Source organism: Misgurnus anguillicaudatus, chromosome 11, assembly GCF_027580225.2.
Source record: "Misgurnus anguillicaudatus chromosome 11, ASM2758022v2, whole genome shotgun sequence".
NCBI lineage: Eukaryota > Metazoa > Chordata > Actinopteri > Cypriniformes > Cobitidae > Misgurnus > Misgurnus anguillicaudatus.
In genome coordinates, this window is record NC_073347.2 from 3,303,242 (window position 1) to 3,325,351 (window position 22,110).

General features: G+C 35.7%; 2 protein-coding genes across 7 annotated transcripts in view; one reads left to right on the forward strand and one right to left on the reverse strand.

Moving 5' to 3' along the window:
• Positions 1–10,412, forward strand: part of abcc2 (ATP-binding cassette, sub-family C (CFTR/MRP), member 2) — a 38,953-nt gene extending 28,541 nt beyond the window's left edge. Inside the window, exons 24-32 of one of the 2 annotated variants that reach the window (XM_073872822.1) lie at positions 183–338; positions 538–737; positions 810–936; positions 1,032–1,133; positions 1,962–2,105; positions 2,194–2,352; positions 3,470–3,636; positions 8,965–9,158; positions 10,080–10,412. In XM_073872822.1, coding sequence (XP_073728923.1) covers positions 183–338; positions 538–737; positions 810–936; positions 1,032–1,133; positions 1,962–2,105; positions 2,194–2,352; positions 3,470–3,636; positions 8,965–9,158; positions 10,080–10,213 — 1,383 coding nt within the window. In that variant the 3' untranslated portion in view covers positions 10,214–10,412. Of the gene's footprint in view, positions 1–182; positions 339–537; positions 738–809; positions 937–1,031; positions 1,134–1,862; positions 1,917–1,961; positions 2,106–2,193; positions 2,353–3,469; positions 3,637–8,964; positions 9,159–10,079 lie in introns of those variants that run through there. The other variant, XM_073872823.1, reaches the window with a different exon arrangement.
• Positions 10,413–12,768: 2,356 nt separating this feature from the next.
• LOC129416466 (uncharacterized) lies at positions 12,769–19,572 on the reverse strand. Of its 5 annotated transcripts, none has more exons than XM_073872825.1 (22): positions 19,210–19,572; positions 18,969–19,093; positions 18,836–18,880; positions 18,423–18,546; positions 18,194–18,318; positions 18,062–18,106; positions 17,651–17,774; positions 17,394–17,518; positions 17,211–17,302; positions 16,954–17,054; positions 16,660–16,812; positions 15,260–16,373; positions 15,121–15,179; positions 14,896–14,923; positions 14,728–14,804; positions 14,559–14,628; positions 14,414–14,466; positions 14,175–14,262; positions 14,005–14,097; positions 13,872–13,918; positions 13,652–13,751; positions 12,769–13,566 (listed from the first exon to the last, which is right to left on the reverse strand). In XM_073872825.1, the coding sequence occupies exons 1-22, from the start codon at positions 19,314–19,316 to the stop codon at positions 13,507–13,509; spliced, it is 2,955 nt and encodes a 984-aa protein (XP_073728926.1). In that variant the 5' UTR covers positions 19,317–19,572; the 3' UTR covers positions 12,769–13,506. The 5 variants fall into 5 exon arrangements, with proteins under 5 accessions (XP_073728926.1, XP_073728925.1, XP_073728928.1 ...); XM_073872824.1 differs by having other exon boundaries at positions 14,896–14,974; XM_073872827.1 differs by lacking the exons at positions 17,394–17,518; positions 17,651–17,774; positions 18,062–18,106 and having other exon boundaries at positions 14,896–14,974.
• Positions 19,573–22,110: the final 2,538 nt, after the last annotated feature.

Sequence of the window (22,110 nt, forward strand, 5' to 3'; positions counted from 1 at the left end):
TTTGACCAGAATCTGATAATTTTGTTAATATTTTATATAATTATATAACAATAGAATAACACTGTAAAATAACCTAACAAGCTTATTAACATTCTGTACTTCCCAGAATCAAAATAAGCTAATGGAAAATTAAATCAAAATCTAAAATGATCATTAAAATGTTGCTGTGTCATTTTATTTAGGATATATTTACAGTGGATGAGTTGATCCCCATGTCCTTCAAATCCTGGATTCTTTGTCTTATTGGAGTTGTAGCAACTGTGTTTGTTATCTGTCTGGCTACTCCACTTTTCACTGCAGTTGTGGTTCCAATCGCTGTCATCTACTACTTTGTGCAGGTAGTGCAGCAGCTAATAGTGAAGAAACCAAAAGATAACTGGGTTTTATATATGTATAAATACTGTATATATGGGACATCTCTCACAGCCCTCAAAAATACTTACATTCTGCTTTGTTACTTTAATAGAAATACAAAATATCAGCTATTGTCTGCTAAAGTCTGACTAAGGTTGACGTGTGTGGTTTGCTGTGTTTCAGAGGTTCTACGTTGCCACATCCAGACAGCTCAGACGACTGGACTCAGTGTCTCGATCACCCATATACTCACACTTCGGAGAAACAGTTTCAGGTCTCTCTGTGATCAGGGCATACAGGCACCAGGAACGTTTCCTAAAGCATAACCAACTCATCATTGATGAGAATCTGAAAAGTGTCTATCCTTGGATTGTTTCAAATAGGTGAGATTTTTCTTCAGTATTAAGGTTTGTATGAAGACACTGTTTTTGTCTTATCATGTTTGTTGGTTTTAGGTGGTTGGCCATACGCTTGGAGTCCCTGGGGAATCTGGTGGTGTTTTTCGCCGCATTATTCGCCGTCATCTCCCGTGACACTTTGGACAGCGGACTGGTTGGACTGTCCATCTCATATGCCTTAAATGTAATAAATTTTCTTTTAGGTGACATTCACATAATCTTCATCATTTTTATTAAACATTTCTGCAATAATGTGCATGTGCCACATATTCTCTTTAGGTGACTCAGACGTTAAACTGGTTAGTGAGAATGACATCAGAACTGGAAACCAATATTGTTGCTGTTGAAAGAGTGAATGAGTACACAGAGGTCGAAAATGAGGTACAGCTTTATAATCTGCATGCTTTATAATCAATGCAAAGCCCTTTAAGTGCATCTGACATGTTTTCTTGTAAATGAGCATTTTTATCAGGCTCTTATGCTTAATATGCTTAGATTTCATTGAGTGTCTTTCGCTGCAAAACCCTCTAAGTGCAAAAACTCTGCTTCTAAAAAAATGTACTTCTTTGGACAAGACATAACAATAAACAGTTGCCAAATTAATAAAGATGCAACTAGAAACATTGCAAATTGTGCTGTGAAAAATTTGACTGTCACAATCAGGTTGTAATCAGGTCCAAGTATTCACAAGGGACCCAAGTTGTGAGTCACGGTCGTTTCACAATCGCTTAGAAGTCTTTGATGAAAAGTGTGCCATTTAAAAGATTCTGTATTTCTGAACAGCCTGAGGCTGGGATTAAACAGATTTGAAGTAAAAGTATTTGATGAACATATAATGTGTGGCAAGAGCATTTGGTAAATATCATTCTCACTATTGATGCAGGTGGCATTTAGCGGCTTTTGCATCTGAGCTCCTCAAGTGGTTTACTTAAATTTCCAAGTTTTATAACTCTTCTAAAATCTAAAAAGTGTTTTCTTAATGTTTTTAAGTTTTTTTTTTTTAAGATTTACCCATCTCCAATCCTTATTCATTAGCTTGATTTAAAAACCATAAGATTTGCATGAACAAACGTATAATCTACCATCAGTTTTCTGATCGTTGGATCTTAGTATGTGGCATTAATGGCAAGTCACCATAAAGAGAAATAGAGGATTGAAAAAGATCACGACTTCTATCTGTGATACGATACTATCGAATATCATCTCCAGGCTCGGTGGATTACAGAGCATCGTCCTCCTGACGGTTGGCCGACGGCTGGAAAGATTTCTTTTGAAAACTATAAGGTTCGATACCGGCCTGAACTGGATCTCATTCTTCATGGAATAACATGTGACATTGAAAGCACTGAGAAGGTGAAAAATCAAACAGATCCTGATAGTTTGTTTCATTCTTGATTATTCTGCATCATCGCTAATGTTTCTTTTTTTTTTTTTTGCCCAGATCGGTATTGTTGGACGGACCGGTGCAGGCAAATCTAGTCTGACCAACTGTTTGTTTCGCATTATTGAGGCTGCAAATGGGCGAATCCTCATTGATGGTATTGATATTTCTACCTTGGGACTCCATGATCTCAGAAGCAGACTTACCATCATTCCCCAGGTGTGTGAAGGACACAAGTATATATAGTACTGTAGGCATCATTTTAATTAAGATAAGGTTATGCTTCAGGTCAGAGTCAAGTCTGTCTCTGTCATTCTTAAAACTGGATCAGTTGGCTTATAAAAGCTTTTGTAAGGTTATAAAAAAATGAAAAACTTAAGGAAAAATAAGAAAGTAATATGCAACTTAATCGATGTAAAGGAATCTGTAACAACAAAATAGTAATTGAAATTGTATTTTAAAATGTAATGCAATTGAACTATAAGTACTTGATTTTTTAAATCAGATTTTTAAAATCTGATTATGTTATTCAGTTTACATGTAATCAGTTACTACCCAGCTCTGCTACATTTGGTAACATGCAGTTATGTCCAAGTTATGATGTTCAATTTTTAGGTGAAGGTCATGATGAAGACAAGAGACAAGAAACTAGCAAATAATGCAGGCATATGTTTTATCTGTATGCACTTAGTAAACACATTGTTTGTACTGTAGGTAACTAAGGCACTGTCTTAATATTTCATTTTAAAGTACAGGTTCAGGTTTACATACAGTAGACGTCTCTAACAAACATTTAAAGGTGCAGTGTGTAAATTTTAGCGGCATCTAGTGGTGAGGTTGTGAATTGCAACCAACGGCTCAGTCCACTGCTCACCCCTTGCTTTTGAAATGCATAGAGAAGCTACTGTAGCCACCACCAGACAAACATGTCGTCATCATCGGAGACAACTTAGTAAAAAAGCTTGTCCGTTAAGGGCTTCTGTAGAAACATGGCGGCTCAAAATGGCGACTTCCATGTAAGGGGACCCTCTGTGTATGTAGATAAAAACATCTCATTCTAAGGTAATAAACGCATAATGGTTCATTATGAAAGGTCTTTATACACCACTGATAATATAGTTTTGTATATTATTTTTCATTTTTGTCAAGAGATCCTTCTAAAAATTACACACGGCACCTTTAATGTAAATAAACCAACAAAATCTTCTAGAGTTGATGTGTGGACTGAAAATGACATTATACTAAAAAAATAATCTTAGAGAATGTAGCAGCTCTTTTGAGTAAAAAAATTGAATATGAATAATACTAATATTAATGAGCTAAATCATGTTTACAGGACCCAGTGCTTTTCTCAGGAACTCTGCGCATGAATCTGGATCCGTTTGAGAAGTTTAGGGATGAGGAGATTTGGAGGGTTTTGGAGTTGGCTCATCTGAAGGATTTTGTAACGAGTTTACCATCAAGACTTGAACATGAAGTTGCAGAAGGGGGAGAGAATTTAAGGTGGGTTTACTGTAAAAACACAGACCGGGTCACATGCACAGTATAGATGACTAAGTGACAAACAATTGGAGAAAACATCACATGACACATTTACACTTAGGCATGTAGTAGATCAGGGGTTTTCAAACCTGCACAATTTGCATGTCTCCCTCATTAGACACACCTGCTTTAAATCTTCAGCTCATTAGTAGAGACTGCAAGACCAGTGCTGAGTCCCAATTGCATACTATCCGTCCTAAATAGTATGCGAAACTAGAATTAGTATGTCCCAAATCGTATTGTCATCAACAATCAACAAAATTTATTTCGGTCCTCACACATAATTCCAAAACAAACAAAATGTATACATACATATCAACCGAAAAAGGTGCAGGCTGAAGCTTATGCTTATTTTGCCTACCCTTTATACATAATTACGCATTAAGCAAAACTGGTATATTCAAAATAAACATACAGTTACATAAGACAATTTATGAAGATATAAATACAAAGGTACACAATGAGAAAACAAATAGAAAAAAAAATAAAATAAAAAAGTTATAATAAAAATATATATCAATTATATCGTACTTAATTATTCATATAGTTTTTGTAGTTATGTATTACCTTATTCTTAAACATTTTCTTAAATGTAGTGAGTGATGTACACAATTTTAATTCCTTGTCACAATTATTCCATAGTTTAACTCCTTTAACGGATATACATCTGTTTTTTGTATTGGTTCTTGCCCTTACTTTTATAAACATATGCATTCCTCTAAGATTATAATGACTTTCTCTTATTTTGAACATCCTCTGTACACAATTTGGGAGTAAATTCTTATAAACTTTATACATGACCTGTGCCGTATAAAGGTTAACTAAATCAAAAAATTTTAAAGCTTGTAAATTTATAAATAATTTATTTGTTGGTTCATAATAGTCAGCCCGTTTTACAATCCTTATTGCTTTCTTTTGTAACATATATATTGGTTTTGTATTAGTTTTATATGCATGTCCCCACACCACCACACAATAAGTAATGTATGGAACTATGAGAGAACAATACAATGTATATAATGTTTTTTCATTTAAAATATGTTTTATTCTATTTAATATCGCAATGGATTTAGACATTTTTGTTTTTACATGGTTTATATGTGATTTCCAGCTTAATTTATGGTCTATTGTAACACCCAAAAATTTATATTCATATACTCTTTCTATTTCCGTCTTACAAATCGTAATTTTAGCTTTGATATTACTTTGTCGATTGCTGAATATTATGAACTTTGTTTTAGTCAAATTCAATGAAAGTCGATTTTCATCAAACCAACTTTTTAAAGCCATCAATTCAATTTTAACTGTTTTCAGGAGATGCTCCAAATTTTTCCCCGAACAGTATAAATTTGTGTAATCAGCAAACAATACCATTTTTAATTTTTTAGACACTTTACAAATATCATCTATATACAATACAAACAATTTGGGACCTAACAGCGAACCTTGTGGAACACCACTTGTAACTTTCATTAGATCAGATTTAGTATTTTTTATTTGTACAAACCGATATCTATCCTCAAGGTAACTGCTTAACCAAGAAAAGGCTTTTCCTCTTATACCATATCTCTCCAATTTCCTCATTAATAAACTGTGATCAATAGTGTCGAAAGCTTTTTTTAAATCTAAGAACACCCCTACAGTATATTCATTATTATCCATAGAAGTGGAAATCTCCTCTACCAGTTCCATCACTGCCATTGTGGTCGACCTATTTGCTCTAAAGCCATACTGATGTTCACTCAATATTTTATGTTTGTCTATAAAATTATCAAGCCTGCACACAAATAATTTCTCTAAGATTTTTGAAAATTGGGAGAGCAGAGAAATTGGTCTATAATTGGAAAAAAGATGTCTATCACCATTTTTAAAAATAGGGATTACCTTGGCTATTTTCATGTTACTTGGAAATATGCCTGTTAAAAATGACTGATTGCAAATATATGTAAATGGTTTTACTATGTATAATATAATATTTTTTAATAATGACATGTCAATATCATTACAATCAGTAGACGTTTTGTTTTTATAATTATTAACAATGTCTATTATTTCCATTTCATCAGTTCCCCTAAGAAATATTGAAAATTTATTACTAGAAATATTTACTTCATCTACCCTGTTTCCAGTTTGCTGTTCCACAATCTCTTTTGCTAATTTATATCCAATATTTACATAATACTCATTAAATTGATTGACAATATCCTTCACTTCATTTGTAATTATTGACTCATCATTTACAAAATAATTTGGGTAATCCACCTTTATCGTTTTCTTTTTAATTATACTGTTGAGTACTTTCCATGTTGCTTGAGTATTACTCTTATACCTTTCCAATATTTGTTGATAATAATCTTTTTTACTAAATCTTATAATGCTTATTAATTTATTTATTTATTAATTATATGTCTTATATTTATCTTCAGCTTGTTTGGTTCTAGTTATTATAAATTTCCTATATAAAGCATTTTTCTTTTTACATGCCTTCTCTATTCCCTTAGTAATCCAAGGTTTATCATCATTTTTGCGCTTCTTTACAATTTTCTTAGACAAACAATGTTTTTCATATTGCCGAGTTAGTATGTTCATAAAAGCATTATAGGCTCTATTAGGATCTTTATTCTCATAGACCTCACTCCAGTTTTGTTTCTGTAAGTCTTCCCCAAGGGCAGCAATGGATTCTGGCGTTCTATGTCTGATCATCATATAGTTATTAGTCCCATTTTCATTTATTTTTGTAAATAATTTTTGAAAGATCGCAAAAACCGGAAGATGATCTGTCATATCATTTATAAATAATCCACCTACTATTTCCGCTTCAATTTCATTTGTATATATATTATCTATCAATGTAGCAGTATCTGTTGTTATTCTACTTGGTTTTGTAATCACAGGAAAAAGACCTGTACTATACATTGTATTAATAAAATCTGTTGTCCTCTTGTGTCCTTTTGGATTCAACAAATCAATGTTAAAGTCTCCACATATAATTTGTATCTTGTTCTCATTCTTTCTCTCAAGAATATCAACTATTTTATTTATAAATGTATCTATACATGTTCCTGGTGTTCTATACACACAACTAATAATTATGTTTTTAGATCTTTCAATTTCAATTTCTATGGTTAAGCATTCCAGGATATTTTCTATAGTCAATGACATACTTTTAATCAATTTGCATCTTAACGCTGTGTCAACATACAAAGCAACACCGCCTCCTTTTTTATTCACTCTGTTAATTGTAAACAATTTGTATCCTTCCAATTCTACATCTTCTACTTTCTCATTATCAAGCCAAGTCTCTGACACAGCTATCACATTGAATTTGTTAAACTGACACACGTAATCCTTAATTTGAACAAAGTTTCTATAAAGACTTCTACTATTGAAATGTAGTATTGATAATGCCCCTTCCATATCCACATTTTTATTAAATTGTTCTTCTGTATAATACTCACAGCAATTAATATTTACTGTATTGTAAAAATGATTTTCCGGGTCAATATCATTTTCAATATCATACATTTTATAGTCTGTGTGATTGAAAGTCTTTAAATTCAAATTTTCGTACTTACAGTATTGATTTTGTGAGTAGTCTGACACACAGTCCTTGTGAATAGTAACAAACTCCCCATCATCAATATCTGTGTATGGGAACAAAAAATCCTTTTCAATGTCCATCATTTGTAGTAAGTGAGTTCATTTGATATTACTCCAACGTCTTCACTTGTAACACAATCATTGTCATTTATCACGAATATTTCTCCACATACAGTAGACTTCCGTCACACGTACTGGTCCAATTCTTTAAGTTCTCTTATTGTGAGCACTTTGGCTTCTTCTGGTGTTCCATTTAACCGTATCATCACTTTACAATTCCTTGTCCATGTAGCCTGTATCTTGTTCTGTTTCCTCAGTATGCGTGCGCATCTAGCAATTTCGGCGTTCTTCTTTGTAAGGTGTTCATTCAGATACACCCCTGTACCCTTCAACTTTTTAGCTTGCCTAAGTAACTCAGTTTTGTGTTTCCGATTCACAAACCGAACAACTATAACAGGCTTTGCTCCGCTGTTCCTTCGGGGAAGGGTATGACAGGCCACAACATTATCACTCTGAATGTTCATATTCTTACTTTCAAAGAACTTTATTACTTGCATTTCCAGTGTTAGAAGTTCCTCTGGCAGGGCGTCTTCGCCAACTTTATCCTTGGCCACAGTACTGGCATACATTCGGTGTGTTGTTTCCAATCCATTTACAATTAAATCCTCCATTCTTGTGTATTGTTCCAGATCATCAATCCTTCTCTCCAATCCTTCAATTTTCTTATCCTTCTCTTTTACAAGATTCTTCAGTTGTTTAACTTCTTCCATCAGGTCAAGTAGCATAACTTGTTGTTTAGCAACTTTGCTCAACTCATCTGACATGAAGTTTAAGGATTTTCGAATCTCCTCCAACTCTTCCTCAACTGCATTGCTGATTTTCTTTGGTGCCATTTTGTTTGACTTTTTATTTCAATAACAATATCACTTTAGTATTATTTTATCATCGTCTCAAAACAATAACTCTCTTAAGTAACTGCATGCTACAAACTGCATGTCACATGGAGCTGCATGTCACATGGAGCCTCATTTCCATTCTATTGTGGAAATGAGTATCCCAAAGATACCCGGATGGTCTACTATTTCCGGTTAGAATTCGAAGTGCAGATCAATGCACACTCTAACGGCTAATATTGCCCACAATCCATTGCGTGCGAGAGGGAGGGAGGAGTTTAACCACACTGACCCTCTTGCGTATTTGTAGTAATACTGTGGCTGTACAAATGTTAACTTTATTAGTCCAATGAAAGAAGCATAGTTACTACACTTTTACTATAGTAAAAGCATGGTTCATTTTCATTTGGGTATTTTTGAGTTATATACATAAGTATAAAATATGTTAAACAATAGTTATACTATAAACTTTAAATATTTTGACTTTAAAATAAGTAGCTTTCATTACACACATTGACATGAACGTCAGAACCAGCCGCCTCACAAATGACCTGCGTTTGGTTCTAATGACGCTCTGCTTCACTCCTCAACTTGGTAGAACACATTGTAAAATGTATTGTGAACAAAATGATGAGAAAAATAAAATTATATTGGACATAAGTTATAAGTATGAATGAATTATTGTTAATAGTCGTGGTGTGCGTCTATGTATTGAGTAATGATTTAAATAACATTTTATGAAATGGTCAGTATATCATTTCCAGATCTTCATAGTTTCTTTATTTATTTCTAATAGTCTTGGTCAAAGACAGCTGTTGTGTTTAGCCCGGGCTCTGCTGAGGAAGTCTCGGATACTCATCCTGGATGAAGCTACAGCAGCTGTAGATCTGGAGACAGACGATCTCATTCAGAGCACCATCAGGAAAGAGTTTGCCCACTGCACTGTACTTACAATCGCACATCGTCTCAACACCATACTCGACAGCTCGCGGGTGAGTCATTCACTGTTTGATGATACACCATTTAAGAGGTCATTGTGATCTTGAAGATATTGAATCTTCTATCTCAAGTGTTTTTAAAGTGTTACAACGATGGGTACAGGTTTGTAACACATGTAGTATATATGGAAATAGCTATTGCTTTCTTTCATCAGATTAACCAAAAAAAGGTTAGTTAAAAGAGATAAATTCAAAATGTTCTTTGTTACAAGACCACGATAACTTATGAACATGGTGTTGAATGTGCTTTGTGTTTAAGTGGATGATTTAAAACTTTACTTGTCTGTCATGCATTAATCTTTCATGTGTTGGTGTTATTTTCAAGAACATTTACTTTCTTGTCCAGTGTCTTAACACCACCTCCTTGTTTAATTTGTGATTATTTGAACATCAAACTTGTGGTTATAATAGCAAATAAAATACTTTACATATAGATAGTATAACCTACAGTACATACATAAATCACTGCGTTAGATCAGGGTGCCTAAGATGCCCTTCTGAGTTTCCAGTTGTGGTCCAATGGTTATAGTGTTGGGTTTGTAAACCTGTTATTGGTTTGAGTCTCATGTCTGGCGGGTGAATCACTATTGCATAAAGCTAAACAATTATAAAAATCAAAACTGAACTGATGTTCAAAAATACATACAAAAATGCCAAACCATTGTCTTTATAACAAATATTGCATAAATCATTAATGATATCATAAAATAATGCTTTTTTATACGTGTGAATTTGGGAAAACTGTGTTTTAATTTATAACATTATATAAACATAATTTTTTTTAGTAGTTATACTAATGGGGATGTTACTAATGATATAATCCTTGTGATGATATTAGTTACGAATCAAATCATCTATGACACGAATTTTATATTAGAAACTGAAAACTTAACATCTTTCTCTTCTGTTGTCAGGGTGATGGTCTTGGATTCAGGTAAAATAGTGGAGTTTGATTCGCCCAATGCATTGCTTAACAAAGAAAATGGACATTTCTATTCAATGGCTAAAGATGCTGGAATCTACGCCAAAGATAACACCGCACTGTGAATGTAGTTTTCCTCAATTCTTCATATGATGTTTGCTGTCTGTATTTTTCTATTGAAGCAGTTTTCTTGCCAACAGGAGCAAAACGTTTAGGTTGAAGTGCCTTATGTAAGGGCATCAGAAATATAATCTTATTTTATTCTGTATTATGACATGTTTGTTGACATGGATTGTGTTGTTGCAATAAAGTAAATGTTTTGCATTTCTCTGTGTTTTGTTTAAACAGTTAGAAAGTACACACATTTTTATGAACGCTCCATTACTACTTCACTAGGAAGACCAATCTAATCCTGTGTAGGACTTTGCTCACTTTGCCTCCAAAACATCCTAATTCTTAAATACACATCCAACCAAAATCTTTATTGCAACTGCAAGTAAACAATAAATACAGTAACTGTTCAAAACAACTAATATTATGCTGATAAAAATATGCTGGTTTATTTATAACAAAAAAGTTTTTTTTTCCAAAACAAAATACAGTACATATATACACAAATTGCTTATTAATTCATGTTTATAATAGTTATTAATGCTTCAAGCACATTTTGTTGTTGATTAATGATTAAGCAAATCATTTCCTAAATTCCCAGCTCATGTCTCCCTTTTTAGTGCATAAGAAGCAATTTGATAAGATTTTACATAAAACAAAAACAATATTGAATAAATGTATTTGTTTAATATGTTTAGGAGAAAGTGCCACATTCACGTGACGAGCTTAATGTGTCACCAAACACTCATTCAGAACCAGTAACAATATTATAAGAGTCGATTAAAAAAATGCTGTTTTGAAAAGTCAGACTATGGACTGTTGGACATTTTAAACATATGCCTGAAAAAGTTAAAAACACAAATTTGTTGTCTATTTCATATACAAACACTCAACTGACTTTCCCACGGTGCACGCACTGGTATTGTGCTTTTATAGTCAACTCTTAACAACAACAACAAGATAATTGAATATCTTCATATATCAGGCCACCTCTTCATTTTATCCTCACACTGGGTTATTCATGGTGGGTCTAATAAATATGTACCATAATGGGTTTTAATCATATTTTGTGTGCCCCCACAACATCATTTTCAAATGCCCAGCTATTGAAAAGCAAGTCGCAAAAAAGAAAATACGTGACATCAGTTAATTCCACATTTAAAAATAAGGGAGTACAGTACAGTACTGTATATAAACACATTAGATACAAATACATACAGCATTGAGTCTTCACATAATAGCAGGTGTTTTATTTTGTATCAGTGTTTACTGTAGCAGTGTACAGGGAGTGCAGAATTATTATACAAGTTGTATTTTTGAGGATTACTTTTGTTATTGTACAACTGCAGTGCTCTTGGTCAATTCAAAATGTTAACAAACCCTCAAACCTGAACATTTAAGTAGTAAAAGTGGAATTTTGGCTTTCTTAAGAGAATATTTCTAGTACATCATTATTAGGCAACTATTAGTGTGCAGAAGTATTAGGCAACTAAATGAAAAACAAAGATTTTACCATCTCACTTGTTTTTTTTTCACCTGTTAAAGTGAGAATAATAAACAAACTCTACATTTACAAAAAAATAAAACAATAAAAAATATATAAACTCAGTGACCGGTGTGGCCACCCTTCTTTTCGATGACAGTCACGGGCCTTCCATTCACGGATTCAGTCAGTTTCTTGATCTGGTCTGAACCAACATTTTGTGCAGACGCAACCACATCCTCCCAGACACTGTTCAGAGAGGTGTACGGTTTACCTCAATAAACCTCTCAATAGGGTTTAAGTCAGGTGAAGAAGGAGGCCATGTCATTCGTTTTTCATCTCTAAGGCCTTTACTGGCCAGTCATGCAGTGGAGTACTTGTGATGTATGTGATGGAGCGTTGTCTTGCATAAAAAAGTCTTCTTGAAAGATGCAGATTTTTTCCTGTACCTGATTATGTCTGGAATAAGCAGTGTGACAACCAACCCGTGAGACAACCAGCCCCGGTCTCCCCTACCTCTTAAAAGGATAGTTCACCCAAAAATGAAAATTCTGTTATCATTCACTCACTCTCATGTTGTTACATATCAGTGTTAGGCAAGTTACTTCCAAAGTGTAATACATTATATATTACAAATTACTGTCATTTGAAAGTAATTAGTTACATTACAAAAATACTGACTCTGAACTGTAATGAGTTACACTACTTTTGAGTTACTTTCATCAAAATAACAGAAGTATGACTAGGCATTATAAAATGTTAAAATGTAGTTTGTTGCTGCTTAAGTTATCCAGAGATACACCTCCAGAGGTAAAGCTGATCTGTCTTTAATAAATCTGATCAAACTAAAGACTCTTCAGGATGAAATACTAATCTATAGATACTCAAGAATAACATGAGATGAGTAGAAACACTGTGTGTTTTTATGAATAAATCTCTGGATGTTTATCAATTTAAATGACTTCTAATAATAAAACAGTGACTTTACAAAGTAACATTTTTAATAAAATGACTTACCTCTGAAACAGTTGAATAAAATGTTGTGCTGCTTTATAGGTCACCTCCTTTATGTGGCCATCAAGACCCCTGAATGCAATGTGATAAAGAAAACAATGTGAATCATGTGCTATATACAAACATTAACAGTCAACAGTTCTTATACAGATCTCACTTACAGATGTTTTCACCTTTAGATATAAAATAAAAGATTATTTGCTGTGTTTATTAAAAACAAACTCTTCTGAAATGATTTGTGGTCAAGTGACGTTTTCATTGGTCGTCCACGTCATAGTCAGAAATCTCTCATATATTATATGTCATAAGCTGTAGGGAGACCTTTATAAAACCTTCTGATCTTTTAACCTCATAATCAGATTGTTAGAAGATGTGAAGATCTTGAATTGATTTGAAGTTTGAACTGTTTTGAACTCATCTGTGATCTGTCCTGTTAGTGTTATTATAGGAATTAAAGGAGAACAGAGAAACTTTAGTCTAAGTTTAGTTTCTCTCCCAGTGTTTTTAACCTAACTTGGGTCTTTTTCTTATTAGATTTACAGTAAGCTTGGTTGTACATGGTTTGTAGTGGATGATGGAAATGTTGGTAAAACCTGATCATGATTTTTGCTCTTTTCTTTTGATGTGGCTGATAATCACATTAAAGTTTGTCATAATAAATGAACATAATGAATGCGTCACTAACAATCTTTGTCATTTTTGTTTTCTGCACTACACTTTCTTTAATAAAAAATATTTTTTATTTTTTTGCTGCTCATGGGGATGGGGTTTGAGGAGGTGAGGTTGGGTCTCCACTTCTTGACTTTTTTTTTAAAACAATCCATTAAGTCTTGGCTTTTTCTTCATGGAGACCATGCCTTCAGATGCTTCCTGCAAATAAAGCAAACAGAGATGTAAGACATTAAAGAACTTTTTAATTGAATTTGTTTTATTCAGGGCTCTGATATAAATCTACCTGTGAACTACAAGGTGCTGGACGCTTGCAACAGCGACGAGGAGAAGGAGAGGCGGGAGGTGGCACTTGCTGAATCTTCTGATTGTGATTAGATGAAGGTCTATAAACAAAATATAAAAGTACTGTGAGAATTGCGTCAGCAAACATTCAAGCACTAAAACATCTTAAATAAAAAACTAAATGGAATATAACAAAGGTTAAGGCTGAAATAAAGACTTACTGAGAAATAGAAGAACGATTGACCTCTGAATCATTTACTTTAATTTGCTGTAAATAAAACAATCAAAGATTTAATAAATGAAATTCTTAATGATATTGTCACAAATAACGTTTAAGGCTTTGGTGAAATCTACCTGAGAGGACGATGGCGTTTGGGACAGAGGAGGAGTGACCCGAGCCGACAGCCCATAAACTCTGGCCCTCTTTGGTGTCGGCTCCATCTCATCCTGAAGATTAAATACACATATATTAAAACAAAGTGAAATTAACACAAGTTCTGCTAAAAGCTTCGGTTTAAATCTACCTCTGTAGATGAAGGAGCCCGACGCTTCCTAGAAGGAGGCACGGAAGGAGACGCAGGAGGCGGCGATTGATTTCGAGGAGGTAAAAGTCTACACATACATACAAAGATACTGTAAGAACTGTTTCTGATAACATTTAAACAATAAAAACATTAAGTGTACTGTAAAAGATTTAAAAACACCACTAAACATAATACTACACAGGTTACAGATGAATTTAGAGAGACTTTGATCAACTTACTGAGAGGATGAAGGAGTGTTCCCAACCTCCATGTCCTCAATTTTATCTGTATACTTTTCATGTAAATAAAACAATCAGAGATTTAAAACAAGTAAATCAAGCTACTTGTTTATTAATATTGACACAGATAATGTTCACAATCTACCTGAAAGGACGGAGGCGTCTGCAGCTGAGGAGGTGAAGCTGAAACTGATAGGCTATAAGGAGATGAATGTCTATAAATACAAATAAATATATTGTTAAGAAAGGTTTCTGTAAACATTTGTGCAAATAAAAAAGGTAAAGTCTAAACAGACAGACTATGATAAACTTACTGAGCTTTAATATCACTGCTTGATGGACACAGTCTGGCTCTCTTTGGTGACACCTCACGCTGAACTCTAATACTTTGCTGTAATTTAAGATTTAAATGCACATATACGGTATTAAAAAACGAATTGAATTTAACATGAGTTCTGCTAAAGTTTTCAGTTTAAATCTACCTGTGAACATGAAGGAGCCCGACGCTTCCTAGACGGAGGAGAGGCGAGTGGAGGGGCTTGACCGCGAGGAGGTGAAAGTCTACAAATACATATAAAGATACTGTAAGAACTGTTTCTGATACAATTTAAACAATACAAAAAAATACTGTAAAAGATTTAAAAACACCACTAAACATAATACTACACAGGTTACAGATGAATTTAGAGAGACTTTGATAAACTTACTCAGATGAAGAAGATCTGTTCCCAACCTCCACGTCCTTCACAGCGTCTGCATTCTTTTGCTGTAAATAACACAATCATGTTTAATACATTTACATTAAACTACTTTTTAAATTAAAATTGGCGTGTGCTGTAAATTTACCTTATAGAACGGAGGTATCTGGAGTTGAGGAGGCCCACATGAAGGCTGTGGAGCCGGTGCAGGTGGAGGAGGAGGAGAGGAGGAGATAACCTCCACTGAAAGCTGTGGAGCAGATGCTGGGAAGAGGAGGAGACCTGGTGGAGGCTCTAGAACAGCCAATGGAGCCGGAGAGGAGAGAACCTCCACTGAAAGCTGTGGAGCAGATGCAGGAGGACAGGAGGAGAGGACCTCCACAGGTTCAGAAGCCGGGAAGAAGAGGAGACCTGGTGGAGGCTCTGGAACAGCCAAAGGAGCCGGGAAGGAGAGGACCTCCACTGAAGGCTGTGGAGCAGGTGTAGGAGCCGGGAAGAAGAGGAGACCTGGTAGAGGCTCTGGAACAGCCAAAGGAGCCGGGAAGGAGAGGCCCTCCACTGAAGGCTGTGGAGCAGGTGCAGGAGGAGGGGAGGACAGAACCTCCACTGAAGGCTGTGGAGCAGGTGTAGGAGCCGGGAAGAAGAGGAGACCTGGTGGAGGCTCTGGAACAGCCAATGGAGCCGGGAAGGAGAGGCCCTCCACTGAAGGCTGTGGAGCAGGTTCAGGAGCCGGGAAGAAGAGGAGACCTGGTGGAGGCTCTGGATCAGCCAAAGGAGCCGGGAAGGAGAGGCCCTCCACTGAAGGCTGTGGAGCAGGTGCAGGAGGAGGGGAGGACAGGACCTCCACTGAAGGCTGTGGAGCAGGTTCAGGAGCCGAGAAGAAGAGGAGACCTGGTGGAGGCTCTGGATCAGCCAAAGGAGCCGGGAAGGAGAGGACCTCCACTGAAGGCTGTGGAGCAGGTTCAGGAGCCGGGAAGAAGAGGAGACCTGGTGGAGGCTCTGGATCAGCCAAAGGAGCCGGGAAGGAGAGGACCTCCACTGAAGGCTGTGGAGCAGGTTCAGGAGCCGGGAAGAAGAGGAGACCTGGTGGAGGCTCTGGAACAGCCAGAGGAGCAGGTAAGAGGGGGCCCTCGGCTGAAGGGTTAGCAGGAGCGATCTCAGCTGGTCCATCCTCATCCTCTGAAACAAGGTCTGGATCTTCAAGATCCTCGAGGACCCATTGATGGAGTTGGCATTTCATACCAATAAAAATCATGGGAAACCTAGGAACACACGTGAAACACTGTGAGTACTGTTTCTGCAATGATTTTAATGCTTAAGAAATTGCTTTTTATTTTTGCAGACAGACTAAACTAACATATTGTAACTAAACCTATAACAAATGGAAGAATACATTTGCCCAAACTGAATACATTAATAAGATTCTCTTTAAGCGCGGCATCAATCTGAATTGTATGACTTCTAATGTACTGGTTCACTTTTGTTATCATCATTGTTTGCAAATGAAAAACATTCTTGACAGATGTGGCAGGAGAAAGATCTTCATACCTCTTTATGAACCTGTAAAGGTGAATCAACGTCTGGGGCGAATTCTCTTCTTTACGCAGACGGAGCATTTCCCGGTCCAATGTCTCCCTCGCGAGAGTGCATGCCGCCTCAGAGGTCAGGGCAAAGCTCACCAACATTTGCCCTAACTTAAATCTGCATGGGAGAAAATGTATCTTTGTAAAATATCTCGGCTCTCTAACAACTAATTAGGTGGATCAGCGTGAATTAATTGATGAAAGTCAAAACACAAAAATGTTACTGCAACAAAACAACTAAAGATCTGTGACTCCTTACCGGAATTCTGCAGAAACAAAACCACATCCGGAGAAACGGACCAATTCCGAGACTAAAATCTCCGCCCTCGCCTTGAGATCTTTAGTCTCTGTGCTATTCTCCTAGAAATCACATCAACATCAGTTAGGTTATGTGTAAGTTACTGTTAAACACTCTGGCTGGTATTGATATGTGATGATTTACTTTTGTGATTACATAATTCCTCTAGACTCTCTATAAAAACTCTCTGAAGATGACACAAGCAGACAGAATCTCACCTGATGTGTGCACGCTGACTCTGGAGGTGTGGACTCCTCACGGGATCCGTTGAGGTCCACCCTGTTCCACAGATCACTCCACTGCGGAAAACCTTTTTGAGAACAAAGCAAAGAGGTTAAATGAAACAACTTGATGACATCAAAATGATTTTCACAAATATACTAAATCAAGTGCATCCACACCTTTCCTGGGAGCTGGTGGCTTAAGGTCAGCTCTCGAGACCACCCGACCGATCCACGGCAGACATGCTGCTGGTTGGATGGCGAGTGGCTCGTCCCCACTACCGTCAGCAACAACAGAGGAACTCCTGATCCGAAAATATATAAAAACAATAAGTCAGTAAATTAGAGCTAAAAACTAAAATCTTGCAAATGGACAGCTCTGATATAAGACACGTGAGTACAGAAAGAGTTTTTATGCTGTGTAAGTCTTATGTTACCCTTTGATAAGAGAGCTGGAGTCAGAGCCTGAACCAGACATGGAAGAAGACTCATGAAGGGATGAAGACTCTGATGCCTCCTCTTCAAAGTCTTCATCCTCAATCATGGTCTTCTCCTCTGGACCTGTAAGTGAAAAGAACAGATAAAAATTAAGGATCATCCTTTAATCCAGCATATCTTCTGTTTTTAGAAAATGTTCATTTATTGTTAATCAATCCACCAAAAACCACATCTACTACACATTAACTGCAAAAAATAATGATCAGTTTTCACACGGGAATAGCATTAACCATTAAAAAGTCCTTTGGCTAGCAGTGTCTCTATCTCACACATTTCACTCAGTGTTATAAACATCAGTTACAGATATTGTTGTACTTGTACAGATTACAGGTGACAATGTTTGAACTTACAGGCTTCCTCTGCTGTCACCACCGCAGGAGCTGGAGGAGGTCCGTCTGAGAACAAAGCAAAGAGGTTAAATGAAACAACTTGATGACATCAAAATGATTTTCACAAATAAACTAAATCAAGTGCATCCACACCTTTCCTGGGAGCTGGGGGCTCAAGGTCAGCTCTCGAGACCACCCGACCGATCCACGGCAGACATGCTGCTGGTTGGATGGCGAGTGGCTCGTCCCCACTACCGTCAGCAACAACAGAGGAACTCCTGATCCGACAAATATATCAAAACAATAAGTCAGTAAATTATATCTCTGATATAAGACACGTGAGTACAGAAAGAGTTTTTATGCTGTGTAAGTCTTATGTTACCCTTTGATAAGAGAGCTGGAGTCAGAGCCTGAACCAGACAATGAAGAAGACTCATGAAGGGATGAAGACTCTGATGCCTCCTCCTCAAAGTCTTCATCCTCAATCATGGTCTTCTCATCTGGACCTGTAAGTGAAAAAAAAAACAGATAAGAATTAAGGATCATGTTTAATTCCAGCATATTGTCTGTTTTTAGAAAATGTTCATTTATTGTTAATCAATCCACCAAAAACCACATCTACTACACATTAACTGCAAAAAATAATGATCAGTTTTCATCAGGAATAGCATTAACCATTAAAAAGTCCTTTGGCTAGCAGTGTCTCTATCTCACACATTTCACTCAGTGTTATAAACATCAGTCACAGATATTGTTGGACTTCTACAGATTACAGGTGACAATGTTTGAACTTACAGGCTTCCTCTGCTGTCACCACCGCAGGAGCTGGAGGAGGTCCGTCTGAGAACAAAATCAAAGAGGTTAAATGAAACAACTTGATGACATCAAAATGATTTTCACAAATATACTAAATCAAGTGCATCCACACCTTTCCTGGGAGCTGGGGGCTTAAGGTCAGCTCTCGAGACCACCCGACCGGTCCACGGCAGACATGCTGCTGGTTGGATGGCGAGTGGCTCATCCCCACTACCGTCAGCAACAACAGAGGAACTCCTGATCCGACAAATATATCAAAACAATAAGTCAGTAAATTAGAGCTAAAATCTTGCAAATGGACACAAGACACATGAGTACAGAAAGAGTTTGATGCTGTGTAAGTCTTATGTTACCCTTTGATAAGAGAGCTGGAGTCAGAGCCTGAACCAGACACAGAAGAAGACTCATGAAGGGATGAAGACTCTGATGCCTCCTCCTCAAAGTCTTCATCCTCAATCATGGTCTTCTCCTCTGGACCTGTAAGAACAGATAAAAATTAAGGATCATCCTTTAATCCAGCATATCGTCCAGGATTGTCAATTTGAGATTCAGTGTCATATGGTGAAGGACAGCAAAACACTTCAAAAGTTTCAATTTTTTTTAAAGAAACTGTTCATTTATTGTTAATCAATCCACCAAAAACCACATCAACTACACAATAACTGCAAAAAATAATTATCAGTTTTCACAAGGGAATAGCATTAACCATTAAAAAGTCCTTTGGCTAGCAGTGTCTCTATCTCACACATTTCAGTCAGTGTTATAAACATCAGTCACAGATATTGTTGTACAGATTACAGGTGACAATGTTTAAACTTACAGGCTTCCTCTGCTGTCACCACCGCAGGAGTCTGAGGAGCGACGGCTCCGTTTACCGAGCTCTGAGGCTCAGCATCCTCAGTCTCTCTCTCCCGCTGACCGCACGGTTCACCGAGCGCCTCCTCCTGGAACTCCGGGACGGAGGGCACGGTGAGCTTATGAGCGGACAAATCCCTTCGGATTGTAACCACGGGCCGACTCTTCTTGATAAACAAGAGAGTCGACCCGTTGTCCAATCCAGAAAGAAACTTGTCCAGAGAAAAGCGCCCCGGTCTTCGTAAAAAGACGATAACACGATTCATGAAATCAACACAAAGACGAACAAAATACAAACAAAGACGAACAAGAAACAAAAACACAAGAAACAACATTGTAAATCGCCTTGGACTGCAAGTACCAAAACACGCCGAACTGAAAACCCACGAAACAATAAAGGGTGCGCTGGGTTTTATAGCCTCTGAAACTTAACGTAATAATCACAGTATTATAGCGTCACCCTTACCAAAGTTAAGTGTAGTAAAACCATGACAACCAATAAACATATATATTAATATGTATATAATTTTATTATATTTTTATAACTGCTTTACATTATTATTTTTTTATCGGGAGTTGTCTATCTTTTCTATTTCAGATAAAGTCTAAATTTCCCTTCAGTCCAATGCTGTTTAGTAAACACAGAAATTTAAGAAGTAATATTTTTCATACAGCGCCCTTCAGATATTTTGTTGTAACATTTAAAAACTAAATGGTCACATCTTTAAAATATTATCTCATTTACATGTTTAATGTTTACACGCAATTTCAGTATTATTGGACTGCTTGTTATTTGTGTCGACTTCAATAAATAAATCGCCATATATTTTGTTCGGAAAATGGATGTTTATTATTAATTTGTGTGCTTGGTTTTAACTTTCAATAGAAATTGGATTCTTATGAGTTTAAACGTCTTTTAAGGCAAATGTCCGTCTAACAGATTGTCTGGTAGCTATTTCATTTATAAACAAACTGTGTTATAGACATCAACATTTGTTTGTTTTTATCATAGACAAATCCATTTACAATGTTTCGAAATTAATTAAGGTAGCAATCATAAAGAGATAAATATTCAAAGATTTAAACGGGGATCGTTGTCTATTTATTTAGATTTTTTTTTAGAAACATTTTAGTCTGAGCTTTTAAGACAAATAATTAAAATGTATGTAAAATTGTCACCAGCTATGAATTTAAATAATTACATAAGTGTTGTAGATGACTTGTAATAATATGTACATTACCACATCATTTAATGCTTGTTTATTATTGCTTCCGATTCAAACCATTAAATACTTAAATTAACATTGTTAAACATTTTTTTCTTTTGTAATAATACACAGCGCACACAAAAAAAGATAAAAAAACTACACAAAAATCGCATGAACAGAATCAATGAGTACACACATTTGAATTTATATTAAAAAAATAAAAACATTTATATTTACATATTTTAAACTCTACAAACCACACTTAATATATGAATAATGAATTAATTAAATAATTAGATTAAAACCACAAAAGAAAATAATACACTAATAAAATAATAGAAATGATAGTAAGAACATTAATAAAAAATCATCATCATCATACATAGTAAATAAATAAATGAAGAGGGAGTGTTATTGAACAGTTAATTTGGTGTAACCTGTACATGTTTTCTGTATTTACTATTTCACAAAAATAAATTAGACATTATTTTTTTATATCCGTCGGAGCAGATTGTGTAAAGTAGTGGGCAGCCCTCCGACATGTGGTGTTTTTGCACTTTCAGCCACCCGAGTTTGATTCCCGGTTCGTGGTCATTTGCCGTTTCCATACCCCTCTCTCTTTCCTGTCCTCTCCTCTATCAATGTTTAAATCAAGGGCAAAATGGGCAAAAAAATCCTTAATATTATTTTTGGTAATTTTTTTCAGATCACTATTCCTCGTACAAAACATCATCCTTAAGAAATTGAGTAAGTTTGGTGCGATATTGTCTCCTGAACAGACATCACATAGCAGTCTCACATAGCTGCCTGCAGAAGTGACGCCATAGCTTGTGAACCAATCAGAAATGCGAGTAGGGGAGCAAAATATATTTTAATAAAAATATTTATTAAAATAATTAAAAAAAAATTATTTAAACGTTTAGTAACGATTATACATAGTTTTCAATAGCTTTTCAGTAGCATCTGTTTCAAGTTTAAGTTGCATAATTAATAAGAAATGGTTAAATAAATAATTGACATATAATTTTGACGCACATTAACATAATAGGCCTTGTCCTACATGGTTTTTCCACAGATTTACAAATCCAGTTTGATCTTAATTAATTATATCAGCAAGTCTAATGACAATTATAGATGATGATGTAATTTGCGAATTTTTGTCAAGATTAATTTAAGTGCGTCGTGTACGTC